General features: G+C 41.6%; 1 protein-coding gene across 3 annotated transcripts in view; it reads left to right on the plus strand.

Moving 5' to 3' along the window:
* LOC134514887 (complement C4-like) overlaps positions 1 to 18606 on the plus strand; it is a 63488-nt gene extending 44882 nt beyond the window's left edge. For 2 of the 3 annotated variants that reach the window (XM_063333248.1, XM_063333256.1), the window contains exons 28-42: positions 965 to 1060; positions 1370 to 1538; positions 2541 to 2707; positions 3157 to 3315; positions 3933 to 3992; positions 4462 to 4555; positions 5313 to 5481; positions 6893 to 6980; positions 7615 to 7689; positions 10191 to 10299; positions 11298 to 11387; positions 11778 to 11870; positions 12638 to 12721; positions 16408 to 16540; positions 17721 to 18606. In XM_063333248.1, coding sequence (XP_063189318.1) covers positions 965 to 1060; positions 1370 to 1538; positions 2541 to 2707; positions 3157 to 3315; positions 3933 to 3992; positions 4462 to 4555; positions 5313 to 5481; positions 6893 to 6980; positions 7615 to 7689; positions 10191 to 10299; positions 11298 to 11387; positions 11778 to 11870; positions 12638 to 12721; positions 16408 to 16540; positions 17721 to 17859 — 1725 coding nt within the window. In that variant the 3' untranslated portion in view covers positions 17860 to 18606. Of the gene's footprint in view, positions 1 to 964; positions 1061 to 1369; positions 1539 to 2540; positions 2708 to 3156; positions 3316 to 3932; positions 3993 to 4461; positions 4556 to 5312; positions 5482 to 6775; positions 6981 to 7614; positions 7690 to 10190; positions 10300 to 11297; positions 11388 to 11777; positions 11871 to 12637; positions 12722 to 16407; positions 16541 to 17720 lie in introns of those variants that run through there. The other variant, XM_063333265.1, reaches the window with a different exon arrangement.
* Positions 18607 to 18639: the final 33 nt, after the last annotated feature.

The raw sequence follows: 18639 nt of genomic DNA on the forward strand, positions 1-18639 counted from the left end.
AATTGTTACACTGTCCATGCATCTAGGATATGAAAATAGTGTGTATCTTCCGAAATTCATTGAAAATGCAGATACCTTTGTAGTGATCTTATACCAAAAAAAGTATTGATTTTATTAATGATCTATGATTTAATGATTTAATGATTTATTAATGATCTCATTAATGATGCTTTCGCCATCCAAGCCAGTTCCACCGTTGATGTAACATTGTTTGGGAAAAAAAAAACAAAAAACTCAAGCACTGGCCAAAGGTTTTTTTGACCTGTGTTCAGGCTGAGATACTTATATTCTATTTTACATTTGCTTCAGGAGCTGTGCATGATAATTTTATACAGAGACTTGAGTCTTTCCAAGCAACCAACCTATCCTCCTAAGGATAAACATTTGGGGCTAAGCAAAAGACAAGATTGTTGTCAAAGGTTGTTGAAGGTTGTTGTCAAAGGAGATCACAAGCAACAGGAATGTAAACGCAGAACTTCAGAAAAAAAAGCTAATGAGGGCACTGTGTTTATTTTATCAAGAAGAGGAATAAGAAATGATCTAATAATGGTGTATAAATACCTTTACAGGAGAAAAGCTCTGGGTGTTAAAGGGCTCTTTAGTCTATAGGGATTAGCAGAGAAACAGGAAAAAATAAAACACACTAGGGCTTGGAAATTGAAGTCACGAGTATCCCAATGAAAAACTGTAGATTTTTAACTATAAGTTAAATAATTAAATATTTGATTAGTAGCTGAAGGCTGTAGTGGGTTCCTAATCTCTTAGCATCGTTCAGTGCAAACTGCCATTTTAGAAGATATACTTTAGGCAGACACAATTTATTGAGCAAAATTAAAGGGTAAAACTATATGGTCTGTGGTCAGATGGTTTGACAAGAAGGTCCTTGACTTCATGAAGTGTGATTTTTCTAAATTTAATTGTAAGCATACACGTGTACATTTAACTTTTCATGTTCATCTTTCAGGGTGGCATTAGGTCAGCAGAAGAGGACTTGGCTTTGACAGCCTTTGTAACTATAGCATTGCAACAGACTCTACAGGTTTACCAGTCACCTGATGTGGTAGGAAAGCTGACTATTTATCTTTACGTTTGAAGGCTATTACACCACGGCATGTCCACTCTACTATCTTATAGTACTGCAAATGAGGAGCTAAAAGTCTGTTTACATCTGTGGTGGATAGGAAAAGGTGCTGTGGCCTAATATACAACAAGGTGTTTCAAGCTATCCACTCCATCATCAATGGCTTTAGCAAAAATTATTAAAATTGTCTCAAAAATTAGTACAGTGAAGTATTCTAATTTCCTAGTTCTCTCGCCAGCAGTAATAGTCTCAATGACCTTTTCAAATGAATCCATTCTGTTTTCACAGGCACAAGTGATTAGAAGAGCGGTGGCTTACATGAAAAATGAACTTTCAAAAAATACTAATTGCTATTCTACAGCCATCACTGCTTATGCTCTGACGCTTGTGCAGTCTGATGGTGAAGAAGCTCAGTTTGTGAAAGAAAAATTAAGGGGCTGTTCAGTTTTTGATGCAGGTACTGGTAACCATTCTTAAAAATTCAGTTAGAAAGCACTTTTCCTAATTAAAGCACTTTGAGCACTCCTATATGAGCAAAACAAATTCAAGTAAATTAAGATCATTTAATTGTATAGACATGTTTTATGTATATGTGTAACATAATTATCTAAATTACATAATTAAATTTTTCATTGTTGAAACTGTAATATGTAATTTGTATAATTAATATCACTATCAAGTAACAACTTAGCATTGTGAAGTTTGGATCATGACTGTATTTGATACCGGAATTGGAAAACCACAGTAAATTGCCATTTACCTTTTTTGTTTCCCTTGCTGCCAAACAAGTTTCCACATCCCTAAAGTCCATTAAAAAAGCTCAAGCCAGCTGAGAAAGAAACTTTTGACGAGTAAATAGGAATGAACAATTACATATGGGAATAGTTCAGACTGGATTTGTGATCAAGAGGGAAGGTGTCTTTTCCAGCCCACCTGTTTTCAAAGACCCCCGCCAGTTCTGAGAGCTTTGTTCCAGCTCCACACGGATGTCACCTCTTCCCCCCACAGTGTGTGGCTGTGGTCAATGCTGAGTCAACTGATTTTGTTGCTGCACTGCCACGCTATTAATTTCTCCCGATTCATTTTGTGAACACATTATGGTTTAATAGCCATAGTTTAAGTGTAGGGAATATGCTTCTCCTTAGTCAAGACTGGATTTATGGGCATAGTTAATACTATTATCTTCTGGGGAACACCAGACACAATGCTACCACTCCGTCAGATGGGCATCACTGTTCAATGGCATCATTAGACTGTGATGATTGGACAAGTCAAAATTGAAAATTGTGGGTTTCCTTTTCCACCATCTCTGCTTCCCAACTGATTTGTTGCTCTCACGACAGTATTTGTGTCTGGTGGCTCCTCAGCGCTATGACATGAAATATCTACTGTGTAGAACAATAGTCATTTTTGGAAAATGTCTTTACGAAGGGGGTTCAAGACTGAATCATTCTTGCAGCAAAGCAGCAGCGCTACTGGGGAAATGGCAACGACGCAGTCTCAGTGGAAACCACTGCCTATGCATTGCTTCAAACATTGCTCCTGAAAGACATGGAGTACGCAAGGCCTATTGCTACGTGGCTGACAGAAAGGAGGAACTACGGTGGAGGATACTGCTCTACACAGGTGCCTGACCACCAGTCCGGGTGGAGTTTCAGGTGTAGGGAAGAAAACAGAAGCCCCATAAAGAATTTTTCATTTAGATTTGAAAGCATCATAACAGTTAATCCTGAACTTCTTTGGTGTACGAAGCATTAAAGATTTGGGCTCATTAATTAAAAATGGGCCAAGATAAAATGCTTATAAGCCAGCAAAGATTCTTTTGTCTTTATGAAGACTTATGATAATCAAAGATCAGAAATCCAGTGGCTTTAGGATTTTAATGCTGAAAGAAGAAGCTAGGAAATTAAATGAATAGTCCGTGCAGGTGGGAACAGACAGATACAGGAGAACTTCAAAGCAGCAAAACCCATAAAACTGAAGAATAGATCCAGGTGACTGATCATGTCATCTTACATATTGTTGAAATAACCTGGCATAATTGTTACTTTTTTTTGCATTTCTTTCTCCCCTAGGACACGGTGGTGGCCCTAGAAGCTTTGTCAGCATACAGCATACAGACCCAGAACACTGCTTCCACCAACCTGACTGTAAAACTGGGAACACCTGGAAGACAAGAAGACTACAGTATTACTCTGATTGATACTGATGAAGTGATTCAGAAGCAGCTAGAGGTATGCAACCGTCCATTGTTTCAAGGTTTTTTTCCTCAAACAGGAGAAACATTGGATCATCTGGCCTAGGTTTTCTCATGTTGAGCAATCAAGATGTAGCTGGTTTATAACATTTTTTTAATAATTTAATCTGTAAAACAACAGAATCTTTTTAAAGAAAAAAAAACAATAAATGCTTAGCAGCCCACTTTAGAAGCCCTTTCCTGCCCCTTCAAGGACTTTGGTGACATGAATCTCCTCCAATATCAAGGAGGAGCCAGGAGCCCAAGTCTTGCTAGGGAATGAGGAAGAAGGGGAATATTGTGATATTCAGTGTGTTGGGACCTGTGAAAATGCCAAATCCAGGCTACAGAGGAGAGAGTGAAGTTGGAAAAATATGTCTCCTGGGCCCCAGAACAACAGAATAAGATGCACCAACACAGCACACTAAAAAATCTTATGATACTTGAGGTCTCATAACTCCTGCCATAGTTAAGATTTTCCCTACCCTAGTTCAGAGGGGAAAAGACATAGAAGGCCATCAAGACTTCAGAAAAACAATAGATCAAATGCTGAGCATAGACTAAATGTCTTTTTTTTCTCTTTTTTTTCTTTTTTTTTTTTGCCTTGGTTTGCAGCTTGAACTTGGAAGAAAACTTGAAGTGTCTGTACATGGAAGAGGAAATGGGACAATGAGTGTAAGCTGTAAATCAGAAATTCAGAGTCCAAATGAACTTCCTTTAATCCTTTTTTGAAAGCAGAGTGAGAAATTACTTGCCATGGCTTCATCCTTTGTGTTCCTACCCCCACGTTTCTAAAATTAGGGGCCTACAGACTGCCCTGATGGGCAATCAGTTTCTCCTGTTTTTAACTTTGTCAAGTCCATGAAATGTCAATGCTGATAGAGGCGGATGGAGTTTGAAAGACCCCTTTGTGGTTGGGAATGGAGAGTTATCTCAAAGGTCTCACGCCCTTTGTGATTTGCATATGGGACCTCTCCCACTTACACCCACGAGACTCCTCTGCGACTGGTCTGTGCCTCTGGGAGACCAGTGTTTCTTTCCACACTCCCATATCCCATCAGCATTTGCTGAAGTCCTGGATGAGTAAATCCCTTGTAATTTAAATTATATTTTCTGTGGATTGCTGTTTGTGTGTTCGTCTTAGATATTAAAAGTGTACTGGTCTTCTGAGCTGAAGAACAACACATGTAATGATTTGATTTTGACGGTGGAAATGGAAGGGAGCATTAAGCACCCTGGTGAGTGAAAAAGGAGGTGGCTGGGTCTCGAAGGTGGCGCATTTGTCCAGCTACTAATGATACTTAATGCCTTTCCAGCCTCAGAAAGTGGGAATAACAGAATGAAACAAGGAAAGAGAGAGGCCTCTGAACTCTGCCTAGCTATTGTTTCATTCAGCTTATTAATACTCTTAAATGGTTTAATAACTATGTGAGTGACTGTAGGTGCAGTGGGTACCTAACAGATAGACAGGTACTATTAGTAACCCTTCTTTGTTATTGGGAGGATAGCAAGGTAAACTCCCTTTACGGTGTTCCTGGCTGCTGTGAGGGGAAAGCCCAGCTCAGTTCCCTGGCTAAGAAGAGACATACCATGTGGCCTTAAACATTGTTTGGGGCAGATCTGTTGTAGGTTTTTCGGAAGAGCAAGACTGTGTTTTCCATCCCCTGAAGTGTGCATTCATCATCCTCTCTGCCTATGTCTGCATTTTTTTCTGTTTGAATAGCTGACCTTTGGAGGCAGGGATTGTCCTTTACATATTTATGCATAGCTTAAACCTAACTCTTAGCTAGATCTGTTGGTTATTCTTACTATAATTATCCCTAAAATTTTATGTCTGAATGAATTAGAAACACTGAGATGATGTACAGCAAACTTTTATAAACCCCATAGACATGTCATGACTGCCCACTGGTATTTATCATTATAGAAAAAGGAGACAAAGTACCAGGTCCTCAGTCAAATTTGTGCATGGCTGATCATGTCTGTCACCTCCAGAAGCTGCATACTCTGACGAAGAAGATGATTATGAGGATGTGATTGCTTCAGAACACACTGACTTGGACCCACTGTCTGAAATAGAGTGGTTTGATATCCACAGCAGAAGGAAAAGGGATGTGATCATTCGCAATAAAGTTCAACCACTGCAGTACAAAGTCTGTGTCAGGTAGGTCCGCAAGATCAGCTCTTCATTAGAAAATGCATTCATTGTTGTTTGTAATTCTTCTTGGTCACCCTCTTCATATCCACAAGCTCAGCATCCAGCCTGCTGACCTGTGAGTATGCTTACGTGGTGAGCCTGCATCCTTTCTCTCATGACAGGAGAAAAGGTTTCCACAGAATGTATTAGACAATTTACATAGATCTCAAATGTCCATTGCAGATTCTGCCCCATCAAAGACTTTAGAGTGCCTGTCCGGCTAATCATTTGGAAGAAGACTTCTCTTAAATAAAGTAGATACAATTGGAATATAGTAATAACACAAGTACAAAGATTTATTGCTTTCTGGAGAGATGCTGTTACTTCCTTCATGGTCACACTCTGGCCTCATAAAAAAGAAAAGACGTCTACTAATATTTGGGGGAGGAGAGGAGGTAGAAGGGGCATCCTGTTGTAGCAATCAAGAAGTAGGCAAGGGCAAAGCTACTGAGAAAAAAAATTCTCCTGGGCAGAATAAGACTGAAACATCTGCTTTTGCTCCCTTTCACAGTCTGGCAAGGGTCGCAGAAGCACAAAGTGGTGGATGTCCTGAGTTCCACTCCAGAGAGGTGCAGGGTGGCAGAAGCAGGTTTTGCTCCCCAGTAGAATTTAGCTTTTCCACTGACTTTTGCCAACGCCTCAGAGGTAGTGTTTTTGATTCCCCCTCCTAGGCAGCGGCATGAACAATTGGAGGGGAGGACTGGAGTTACCCTAATTCCCAGGTTTCGCTCTCCCTAGTTAAACAGGTATTCAGTGGATTGTGTGCTGTCTGAAGCACCATTTTCCCCATTAATTGCTATGTAACATTTATCAACTATCAGATCCACTGTTCTGCAGGATATTGCTGAGTGTTAGGGTGAGGCTTAAACAATGTTGTGAAGCTCCCTTTTTTGTACTTAAGGCGCAAGAGAAAAACTGAAGGCACTGGCTACATCGCCATACTTCTTCCCTACACCGTGGTACATTCCCTGTAGGGAAAGAAGGATGACAAAATAAAAGTTCCTGAAGTACCACTAAGGGTGTATAGAATACCTTATGGCAAGGCGCCCTATATGAGCGCAGAAAAACTTCATTTTCCAGCAATGACACAACTACCTGATCTCTGAGAAGGTGGAATTAGAAAAGATTGGAAGTCCAACATATATACCTAATGGATAGTTAGAGTGATGAGAATTTTTGCCTTGGAACAGCAAAGGTGATGTAAATTTGACTTTGTCCGTGAAGAATTTGGATAAACTCCTTTCCTATTTCCAATCTCTAGGTAATAGAGAACAGACACTTTGTCAGTGCTGTTTACCTTCCCTATCTTCAGCAGCGCTTTTGCGGTAAGCAGGCTGTTCAGTGCAGATGTTGACTGCTGATGGTCTTCCTTAAAAAGGTCCACAGGTTCCAACCCACCAAAGATGTCCCTGGTTGATCTCTCTCTGCTGAGTGGCTTGGAGCCTGACACAAAGGATCTTGAACAGGTCAGGAACACGCTTTTCTGTGCAATCTTTTATAGCCTTTTCTATAGAAAATTTGTCTTTCAAAATCTTTCCAAAGTCCACAGAATAAAGAAGGGAAAACAGATTTTGGATAGATATATTTTCATTATGCTTGATCCGATAAAGTATTTGCTGAATATATACAAGAAATGAAAAACTTGTGGTGAACAAAGTTCAGCCTTCTTAGTCCCTTGTAATAGAAATTAGGGCAAGGCTCAGCAGGGCACTTAAATACATACCTGTCCTTAACACATGTTGCTGTTCCCACTGGCACTGTTGTCCCACAACATGCCAGGATAGCATGTCCTGTGCTGGCAGGGTAGAAGAGAGGTAAATCTTTTAGAGGCGGTTGTTGGCAGGGCACAGTGATGGGGAGATGGGGCACAGCGCTCTGCAAAGGTGGCTGCCAAGTTTTAGGCTCTGGAGCCTGCTTGGTTGGGGGCTGATTGCCCGGGTTCGTGCTCTCATGGACTGTCACCTTTGAGGAGGAAGAAAGAGGGCAGAATAAAGCACACAGCTCAACAAAGCAAACCGAAATATAGAGGGTGGTAGCAAATGTGTTCCTGTTATTTTAGGGTTTTGTTCTGATTTTTTTTGTTTGTGTGTTTTTCTGCAGTTGGTGATGTCTTCAGACCAGTACATTCAGCACTATGAGTACAAGGAAGGAAAGGTTTTGCTCTACTTTGGCGAGGTAAGCAAACCCAATGATTTTCTAATGTCTGTCATTTCAGATAGCATATATAGACTTCTATTTAAACCTAATCATTATTGGTTTTCACACTCCATTACCTATATGATTTTTGTCATATATTATTATTGAACAGCTCGGTTGAAAGAGGGTGGAGGAGGGGAAAAAGGGAAATGTGCACCTTCATCCTCTGCCTTTCTATGTTCCAGGAGATGTAGTCCATGTTTGAGACATGGGCTTCAGTCCCCCCAAAAAAGATAAATCCTCTCCAGTCAGAATAGACACTTTTCATCCAAGATTAACAAAGTGATAACTGGTGGTCATGTAAATTCCACATGAACACTTAGCATATGAATTTCAGTATTTATGGATCAAGATCCATATAGTAACGAACAAATGTAAATGTCAAAACCCCTAGTTTGTGTGCATATTTCACAATATTTTGGATAATGACTCCACCCGACCCAATTATCCACTTGAGTTGCTTCACCTCCACAGCCAAAGCAGTGGCATCCCTGTAGAAAGCACACACAGGGCAATGATTTTTTTTAAATATAAGGCAATAGACAAATGAAAAAATCATAGAATCACAGGATCTTCAGAGTTGGAAGGGACCTCTAGAGATCATCTAGTCCAACGCCCCTGCTAAAGCAGGATTGCCTAGAGCACATCACTCAGGACTGCATCCAGGCGGGTCTTGAAAGTCTCCAGAGAAGGGGACTCCACAACCTCCCTGGGCAGCCTGTTCCTGTGCTTTGTCACCCTCACCGTAAAGAAGTTTTTCTGTGTATTTGAACGGAACTTCCTATGTTCCAGCTTGTACCCGTTACCCCTCGTCCTGTCACTGGGAACCACTGAAAAGAGTCTGGCACCATCCTCCTTCAACCCACCCTTTAGATACTTGTATGCCATAATAAGGTCTCCCCTCAGCCTTCTCTTCTCCAGGCTAAAGAGTCCCAGCTCTCTCAGCCTTTCCTCATAAGGGAGATGCTCCAGTCCCTCAGTCATCTTTGTTGCCCTTTGCTGGACTCTCTCCAGCAGTTCCCTGTGCCTCTTGAACTGGGGAGCCCAAAACTGGACACAGTACTCCAGTTGTGGCCTCACCAGTGCAGAGTAGAGGGGGAGAATGACCTCCCTCGACCTACTGGCCACACTCTTGCCCATGCAGCCCAGGATGCCATTGGCCTTCTTGGCGACAAGGGCACACTGCTTGCTCATGGATAATTTACTGTCTACCAGGACCCCCAGGTCCTTCTCCTCAGAGCTGCTTCCCAGCAGGTCCACCCCTAACCTATACTGGTGCTTAGCATTCTTCCTTCCCAGGTGCAGGACCTTGCACTTGCTTTTGTTGAACCTCATTAGGTTCTTCTCTGCCCAGCTCTCCAGCCTGTCCAGGTCATGCTGGATGGCAGCACGGCCCTCTGGGGTGTCAGCCACCCCTCCCAGTTTGGTATCATCAGCAAACTTGCTGAGGATACACTCTGTCCCCTCATTTAGGTCATTAATGAATATACTGAACAAAATTGGACCAAGTATTGACCCCGGGGGACACCACTGGTTACAGGCCTCCAACTAGACTCTGTGCCGCTGATCACAACCCTCTGAGTTCTGTCACACAGCCAGCTCTCGATCCACCTCACTGTCACCTCGTCTAGCCCATACTTCCTCAGCTTCCTAATGAGGATGTTATGGGAGACAATGTCAAAAGCCTTGCTAAGGTCAAGGTAGATGACATCTACGGCTCTCCCCTCATCCAGCCAACCCGTTATAACATCATAGAAAGCTATCAGATTGGTCAGGCATGATTTGCCCTTGGTAAACCCATGCTGACCACTTCCAATGACTTCCTGTTCCTCAATGTGTTTGGAGATGACATCCAGAATGAGTCCCTCCATTACCTTCCCAGGGACAGAGGTGAGACTAACCAGTCTGTAGTTCCCTGGGTCCTCCTTCTTGCCTTTTTTGAAGATTGGAGTGATGTCAGCCTTCCTCCAGTCCTCAGGCACCTCTCCTGTTCCCCATGACCTTTAAACGTAAATGTTATTGCTGCTATGACTGTCCCAGATAGTTAACATAGGTCAAAAACTGTTCCTGACCTTAGCATTTTACTAAGGAAAGTGTTTATACTGGTGCCCAGTGGTAGAGGATAAGTTATGAACATATATTACACCTGATACCCCTGTGCAACGTGGCTTTAGGCAAGAGCTGAAAAGTAAGTCCCAAAGTAGTGATGATATGAATCTCAGTCAGACAGTTTCAGGGAGAGAAGGCCTGCACACATCTCAGAAAACTACCTTTACCAGGCTTAGCTCATCCACAAAATATCCCAATAAAATCATGGAAGGAAATGCCTTCTTCAATTTGAGGCTACAGCTATTGGGATTAACTCACCTATGCCGTCAGAAACAAGCAGTCAACAGCTAGTACAGACAAAAGAATAATGAACTAACTGGGAAGAAAGAGTTAGTTTACTTGTCATAACTATTGTTCCTTTTTTCCTCCAGCTCACAAACGGACCAGACCCAGATTGTATATCATTTGGGGCAAAGCAAATCAATCCCATGGGCTTGATTCAGCCAGCAAATGCCATCCTTTATGACTTTTACAACCCTGGTAAGGGCGCAGAAAAATGATACAATACTGATTGAAAGAAATACCCTCAAGAACAAACTCCAGTCTATAGAAAGGTAGTTTTGATGTAATGTCAATGTCTGAAACCATGCAATTTTGCTGAGCATTAAAATAACCTGCCTCGAATACTGTTTTCTACTACCATGGCTTAAGACCATCTAAATAGGGATCCTCTCAGGAAGGGCCCATTATTGCAAATGGAATGAAAAGACAAACTTTTACACTCATGGATTTTTAAATCAGGTTTCCTGATTTCCTCTTTCTTGTGGTGCTTTTAAGCATGTTGCACTCACATTATCTTTTTGGTGAGGCTGTCTTTCTATGCATCTAAGATAGGCAACTTTAGAGTTTTGGCTTATGTACTGTGCTTGCTAGAGGACCCAGTCTCGTTCCCCATTCAAAGAAGTTAAATGCAAATCCTCCCCATTTGCCAGAGTTACGTAAACAACATTTGAAAATGAGGTCAAATCTCTACTTTGCCTGTAGCTGAGGGATCCAAGACAGTTTACACTAGGTTTAAACCACTAACTATTGGTGATCCTACCTCCTTCTTCTGAAACAGTCCAGGGCTCGCTGTAGCTCCGTGGTCTAAAGATGCTTTTAAGATGGATGCTTTTCAGAGGAAACAAGAACAAAAAAAAAAGGGAAAGAGTACAACTTTAAAAAAAAAACCACCACCAAACTAACCCAAATTGAACCATACCAAAAAAAAAAAAGAAAAACAAACCAAAAAAACCCACAAACCAACCCACAAAAAATATCCCAGAAGAAACAACCCAGTTTGCTACTCAGCTGAAAGGCAAAGTGATACCTTATGGTGCCTAAGCTACAGGTCTTTGGGGACTGCTGATGTGCACCTAACCCCTTAGTGCTCTGATTTCTCTGGACCAGTGAAAAGTCGGGCTGCAAATGTGGTTTCTACTGCATAGGCTTTTCCACCTGAGCTCTCTGAGACAAGCCATTTTGTTTTTTCTCTGTAGACAGGAAGTGCAGCGTGTTCTACAGTGCTCCCAAGCACAGCGCCATGCTTTCAATGGTGTGCCAGGGCAATGTTTGCCACTGTGCAGAAGGTAAGGAATTACTAAATAGACTGGTCTAAAAGAAGACAGTTACTTCTATGAACCATTAACGTGAGAATTGTTAAGCCCAGAAAGGACCATTACAATTATCCTAATGCATAATACAGCACACAAAACATCTTCTAGTATGTTCAGTACCAAGTCAAAAAATTTTTTTAAAGATATCCAGGACTGATTTGATAGTTGAATGCAGTACATATATATATATATATGCATGTGCATACGTATGTAAAACTCCTCCACCACACCTATAAGAAAGTCAATCTACCATTTTATTTTATTCTCGGCTATAATGTTGAGTGAATGAGTATGCGTAAACTATATCTATCTAAATATCCATGCCTGTAGAGACAGATGTATCATTTATTTTCTTCACTCTAGGTGCCTGCCCAAGACACAGGTCAACTTTCCGTAAACCTGTAACTCAAACCACACGCTTTAGTTTTGCCTGCTACCACCCTATTGCAGATTATGGTAAGACACGAAAGACAACTGTTGATGTAGTTTAAACATAGTTCTTTTTAATAAGGATAAATTTATAGTTTTATGTGCCCAGACCTCTCCTGAAATGAGTAGGAGTTCTGTATCTGGCCTAGAGGCTGAGGAGACGAAACAAAGCCATGTGTTATCACAGTTATCAGGGGGGTGAAAGGGAAAAGTAAAGGCCTCAGAAAGATGCAGTGGGATGTTGGGGAAAGGAAGCATGGACAACATTACGTTACATGGTTTAGAGAAGACCTCTGGTGTGAGCACCACCATCCCCTACATCCCTAATATTACAGTATGGAGATAAAGAGTAGGCTTTGCATGGTATGCCATAGCTCAGCAGCTCCTTCTGCAGAGCTAGACGAATATTTTCTAGTTTGTTAATTTGCCTTTCTGGCCTCTTCTTTGGATGGGAAGTTGGAAGAGCTACTGAAGAAAAACTGGTTCAGCAGCTTTGATAAGTTAGATGCTAACAGGAGGACAGGAAAAAAGTGAAAACCTAATCATATAGGGGCTTATTTTAAAAAAATACACAAAAGGAATACAAATCTAAAGGTTGTTGATTAATACCCGACTTTCTAAAAGCATATTAGGCATACAGAATTACTACCCTGTTGTCTTTCACACCCCATGATTTGCGAGTAGATGACGCACTGGTCTCTGTATAGACATCTGGTAAAAGCATGCCTATTTTTCAGTTTTTGGATGCAACTTCACGTTTCCGTCTGGCCTCACACAGTTGTTGTCTGTTGCAGCGTACGAGGTGGAGCTCCTCAATAGTACACAGAAGAATGTTTTTGATTACTATGAGGCCAAAATCCACAGAATCCTTAAAGCCAGTAAGTATCAAAACGGTTGGCTCCTTTCATTCACCTGCAGGAAAACTAGGGATTTGTAGGATTGAATGTTAGCCAGTATGAGCCACGTAGGTGCCTTGTCTCCGTGTAGAAAGTAGGGTCAGATATACCTCTATACTAGGCTTGAAAGAAGACTGATTTCTTGTCAAGGTTCATTGGTGCAGCCACCTCACTCTTCAGTTCATCTCAGGGGCAGGTTGCTTTGGTTGACATTGTTCAGCAGTCCCAGAGCAAATGAGCTTCAATCCTTTCAGAAGAAATTAAACCAGAAGACACATTGCAGCTGCATTCAGTCCATGACTCTGAACTGGAGCTAGTCTAAGATAAACCCTCCAAAAACATGCATAGTGTAGATATTAGGTCTTCTGCATCAACTAATTCACTTTATAGACTGCTGTTATTGATCCACATTTTCTTCTACTGTAGACATATCCGCTGACCTCTATTTTGATACTAGATGAAGATTTGAAGTGTTTGTTACTCAATTAATCATTAAGCACTTGCAACCCTTGCAGAACAGGCTAGGAGTTGTCCACAATGACATGCCTGAAGTCCGTGAACACAGGAAAACTAGATCTTCAATTTAATAATTGTGATAACAACAAAGCCGCCTTTCTGTTTCCTTCGGTGCAGTGTAAAGATTTGCACTGCTCTCAGACAACGTCCTTGTGCAGGCCTGCCATCCCAGATGATCCCACATGAATTTTATCAGCAGCAGCAAACACTGATACTCTTCAAAGCGATTTCTGGAGAGGCCATCAGATGACTTCTCAGAATTCAGCCACTGTGGTATCATGTGGCTGTCAGTTTTGAGTTTGGCAGACACAGAATGCCTTTAAAAAGCAACTTCAATGTTTTTGAAGTCTTCCCTGCCTGGAACAGAATAATTAACTCTCTCCTTCGGTCTTTGCCCAGGAGACCGGCAAAGTCACCCACTACTTTATGGCACACAACTTGTGATCCGTGCCCAATGTTCAGTTCCTGTCGGAAAATCAGGTCCACACTTTCTGAGTCCAGACACAACATCTGTCATACCCAGGGCTTTCCATATGCAGGGAAATTATAATGTACCTAGTGATCAAAACACTGGCTATGGGAGATTACAGTACCATGATGGAAAGTTTCATTAACACCTCCAGAAAACCTATAGGATCTAAAGGATTTAGAGCTCTGGGCCTCAGTTCATTTGTACTCACAACTCACAGGCAAGCAGTGCAAAGATTTTGTTTCTTGGCAGCTGAGAGAAACATCCTTTGAATGTGAGGTAGAAGCGAAGAGATGATCTCTCCCATTCCCACCTCCTTCTTTTTGACGCCTTCAAAATCCCCTTTGGTTTGTGCTGTATGATGCAGCTCATCAGCATCAGTAGGCTTTGAATAGGCTTGGGAAAGGCTGGGAAGAGGCATTCTTCACAATGATGAAGAAAAAGCAAGATGTTGCATCCAAGTCAGCTCATGACAGAACTCGAGTTGTTATCTTCTGCGTTTTCTGTGGCTGTTTTGAGTGAGGTTGGTTTCTGTTGTCATGACCAAGGGTAGGTGAGAATTAGTAGGGTGAATTCTCATTCTCTGGACATGGACCCCTGGCATTATTTCAGTATTCATCCTCACAAATAAAGGGTTTGTTCGGAAAACAGATGGAGACACTTATTTGGCTTGGGAGTCAGCAAAAGAGAATTTTGCAGGTGTGCTCTCCTCAGATTAATTTGACTATTAATAGAATTAGTGCATGTGTTTTGGATGGCTAACATTTATGTTTTCCTATGAGTCCTTTAGGGGAACAGTATGGTCCATGCAAAATAGCACAGAATCCTCTTTTGCTTTTTTTTCTTTTTTCCCCCTGTTTTTTTTATTTCCCGCTATAGATTCTGAAACTTGAAGAATTGTTTCCCTTAAGTTCTGCTTTGATACTCTATAACATTATATTACAATTATTTTATTTTTAAAAAAATTGGAGACTTAGAATTGGAAATTACATAATAACCTGTTAAAATAATAAGTCAAATCATAGAATCATAGAATGCTTCGGGTTGGAAGGACTTTAAGATCATCTAGTTCCAACCCCCCTGCCATGGGCAGGGACACCTCCCACTAGACCAGGCTGCTCAAAGCCCCATCCAGCCTGGCCTTGAACACTTCCAGGGATGGGGCATCCACAGCCTCCCTGGGCAACCTGTTCTGGTGTCCCACCACTCTCACAATAAAGAATTTCTTCCTAATATCTAACATAAATCTCCCCTGATGATCCCCACTGTCTGAACTGTATTAGGCCATTTGTGAAGCATACGAACCGACAAACACCATGATAATTTAAGCACAATGAAGCTGAGGCATAACATCATCATTTTCTCAAGTAGTTCTGATTCATCTTTGCATTGCTTGAACAAAATGAAAATTCAATACACCATATAGCATAGGAGCAATAGCCAGGTTATATGAGAAAACCTACAGTACTCTATTACTCTTTGGAAAAATGCAGATATAAACCAGCATATAGTACTGAAGACTGAATTTTCCCTGGCCCGTAAGTTTTGCATGTAAAATTAATGCAAGTTTTAACTGGGAAATAGATAAGGTTCTCAGTGCCAAGTTTCACAGATTAGCACCCTACATCAAATTCTCTGAAATCTTATTAGCGTTAAAATATTCTGCTTTGGTTTTTTATTCTATTCTTAGGGTTTTATTTTGAATACTAGACTTTTCATACTTATAATACTTTACAGAGCAGAAGCTGCACAAACTTCTGTTAACTGATAGGAAGACTGTGGTGTCTTAACTGTAATTTAAGCTGGTTTAATGTTGAATTTGTTACCACAGTTGTGCATGACATTTCACATTATCTTTAGAAAGAGAGTAAGAAATCAGAATAATGCTGCTATTTGCATTTTTTTTCAAATGGACTCTGTTCTAACCAAAGACTTTGGTTGGACTTTGTTGTTCTAACCAAACAACACAGTATCCTCATGACCTGTGGTTAGGCTGATGAATAAGCATCCTTTCCAGCTCTCACGTCATTGCAGTACCTGAGTAACCTTCTCATCTGCCTTGGATGACCACTTCTGTAATGAGCAGTGCAGCTCTCGAATGAATAATCTTCTGGGACAGAATCCAGACCAGAATCTTCTAAGTTATTTTAGCGTGGAGATCACCAAGCGCATGTCCTACATATTAGCTTCAGAGGGAACAGCATAAAGACTACATCGGTGAAGTTCAGGTCAGGTGTGCTACAGAGAGTGTTTTTCATACTGCCTGCTGCATTGTTGAGCCTCAAGATGTTTGAACTTAGTTTGCTACCTTTTAACACCACTATGAGTCTGAGCAATCTGAAATATAAGGTAGCATGTTTTCTTTTTCCTTTGGCTTTTTCTCCAATCTCTGAGGCCGTAAGGCCCGAAAGTTCTCTATAGCAAAACAGATCCTTCAAGAATTACTGAGGAGGCCAAGACAACCAGCTAAGACAGAAATGGCTTCCTTTTTGTCAGGTAATGTTAAGGGAAATACATCCTACAATATCATGACCATTTATTCCCACATCAAGCCACAACTCCCAAGTGAAATACTACCTTGGCTTAGCAGTGGAGTAAACAAACACAAGGGACTGTGTTCTGTGGGCTACAGTTCTACTCATTATTAGAAAAGTTCATGGGGTTTTCTCTTCTTGTGCCACAGCTACTGACGAAAGCATCCAAGTCGGTGTCAACCGACAATTCCTAATACGCTCCACGTGCAAGTTAAACATGGTCACTGGCAAACGGTACCTCCTCATGGGGAAAGATGGGAAAACAGTTGATTTCAACAACAAGTAAGTACAATGGAAGTTGCTGTCGTGGACTGTGAACCCAGAGGATACTCAATCTATTAGAATACCTCCAGAAGGCAAAGGGAGGGCCACATTTCTTAGGGACTGATTCTGCTGGCTTTACTAAAATGTAAAGAGAACCACTCTGTAGGCAAAAGGGTAGCTGTGGGAAACAGCTGAGCCACCCAAATCTATCGGCTGATATATCTGTGCAGAGCCTGGTTCCCACTCTTCTCATAATCAAAATCTGTCCCTGACTCCACTGGGTTAAAACTCACAGCTAGAAAAGGAAAATGGGAAAAGCTACATGGTTCCATCTACTGCAGATGCCTTACGCAGCACCTGTGTTTGCAAAAGAAATTGGTGGGACTGTGGCTAAGAGCAGCTCTCAAAGTTTCTGTTATATCATGCACGCGAATAGTGTATTCTTCTCATTTCTCATTGTCACACTTTAATGAAAAAAAGGGAATTTATCTGAGGAGGAATTTGGTCTGACGCTATCAAATATTCAGTGAGGAAGCATCTTAAATATTTCATTTCCCTGCACAGAACTGGAGAAAGGTAGTGCCTCTGAAAGCTTCTAGGAGGGAGACAATCTTAATCAAATTGTGAGCGCCGCTTCCTAAAACCTTAAAAAGTCCCTTCTCTCCATCTCTGTATGACACCAAAGTGAGTGATTAAGTCAGGGGCCTGCTTCAATAGAAGCCTGCTAAAGGCTGAAGTCTCTCAGCAGAGGTGTAACCTCTGAAGTCTTCTCCAGTCCAGTCATAAAATGCCAGAAGCTACGCAGCTTCTCACCACCTAAGAAAATTAGGAAACATTTTGGGATACTCTGTTGAAATTAAATTCCCCTTCACTGTGTCCTATTGGTATGCACTGTGGCTCTTTGTGCCACTCCAGAAAACTCTAATAGAAACCTGGCCCGAGCTTACCTGGTGTCACTCAAAACACAAGTACAGCCAGATTCATCCCAGCTTGGCGCTGCCACTTCCCAAATTTTATTCAAAGCTCAGTTAACCTGCTGGTGAAACTAGGCTTCAGGCAAGTTTCTTGGCTAGTATAACTCCTCCTGATGTCAGAGATGCCTCCGTGGAGAGATGGAGCGTCGTGGGGTTTGCGTTTTCCCATTGCTCAATGTCAGCAGTAATGACTCTCCTCCTTTACCTGTCCCACGTGCTCTCAGGATGCAGTACTTCCTTGACGCACAAGCCTGGATAGAGAAAATTCCAGAAGACAGCGAGTGCCGCACCACCCTGCACCGGCAAGCCTGTGCTCAGCTTCAGGACTTCATGAACACGCCTGACAGCCTGTGCCTCTTCTGATCAATTGCTCTGCTCCCCACATCCCATCCATGTCACCGCGACTCGGCTCCTTCTGGAATTTTGCTTGCAAAGTCTGTGCATCAGAAACATTGCCAAGCTGCTTCTGTTGCTATCTGTTTTGCTGATCAGGGTATCCTCTTGTAGATGTATGCATGTGTGGATAACATAACAAAAATTGCAGTTACACTACTAGTTATTGTGTTTATTGTCCCTGACACTGGTGAAGAGACAGCAGGAATTTCTCTCTCCCTGATCCATTATACAACAGCGCAATTATCCTGCATGGACGGAGGGTGGGGAAGGCTCATTGTACGAAAACCTGCACCACTGCTTCATGACATCTACGTGGGAGGATAAGAAACCTCCTGAAAGTGAAAGAGAGACACCTAAATTATCCTATGACAATTTGTTTTCCCCGAGGTTTGCCCCAGCTTTCAGATTTAGGAAGTGTGACTGGAATGCCTGGACATATATTCTCTTCTTTTTATTACAGAGCTTATAGAAATGTCAGTGATATGGACAAAATCCAGCTGAGGTCAGTAAAGCAAGTACTAATTTCTGCTCATATAAGATAAAGAATAGGCTGTTCCACTGACATGCCAATTATCCAGTAATTCTGCTAATAGTTATGAAAGAATACCTCTAAGTTTAGGGGCCAAATCCTTCTTTCCACTCCACAGGACTTGAGTTAAGCACCAGTATCTGACCCTTTTGCTGTGTGGAGTAAATCAAGAGCTCAAAGGTTCTTGCTTAGCAGACAAATCCCCAAATAACTGCTAC

This window comes from Chroicocephalus ridibundus, chromosome 1 (assembly GCF_963924245.1).
Source record: "Chroicocephalus ridibundus chromosome 1, bChrRid1.1, whole genome shotgun sequence".
NCBI lineage: Eukaryota > Metazoa > Chordata > Aves > Charadriiformes > Laridae > Chroicocephalus > Chroicocephalus ridibundus.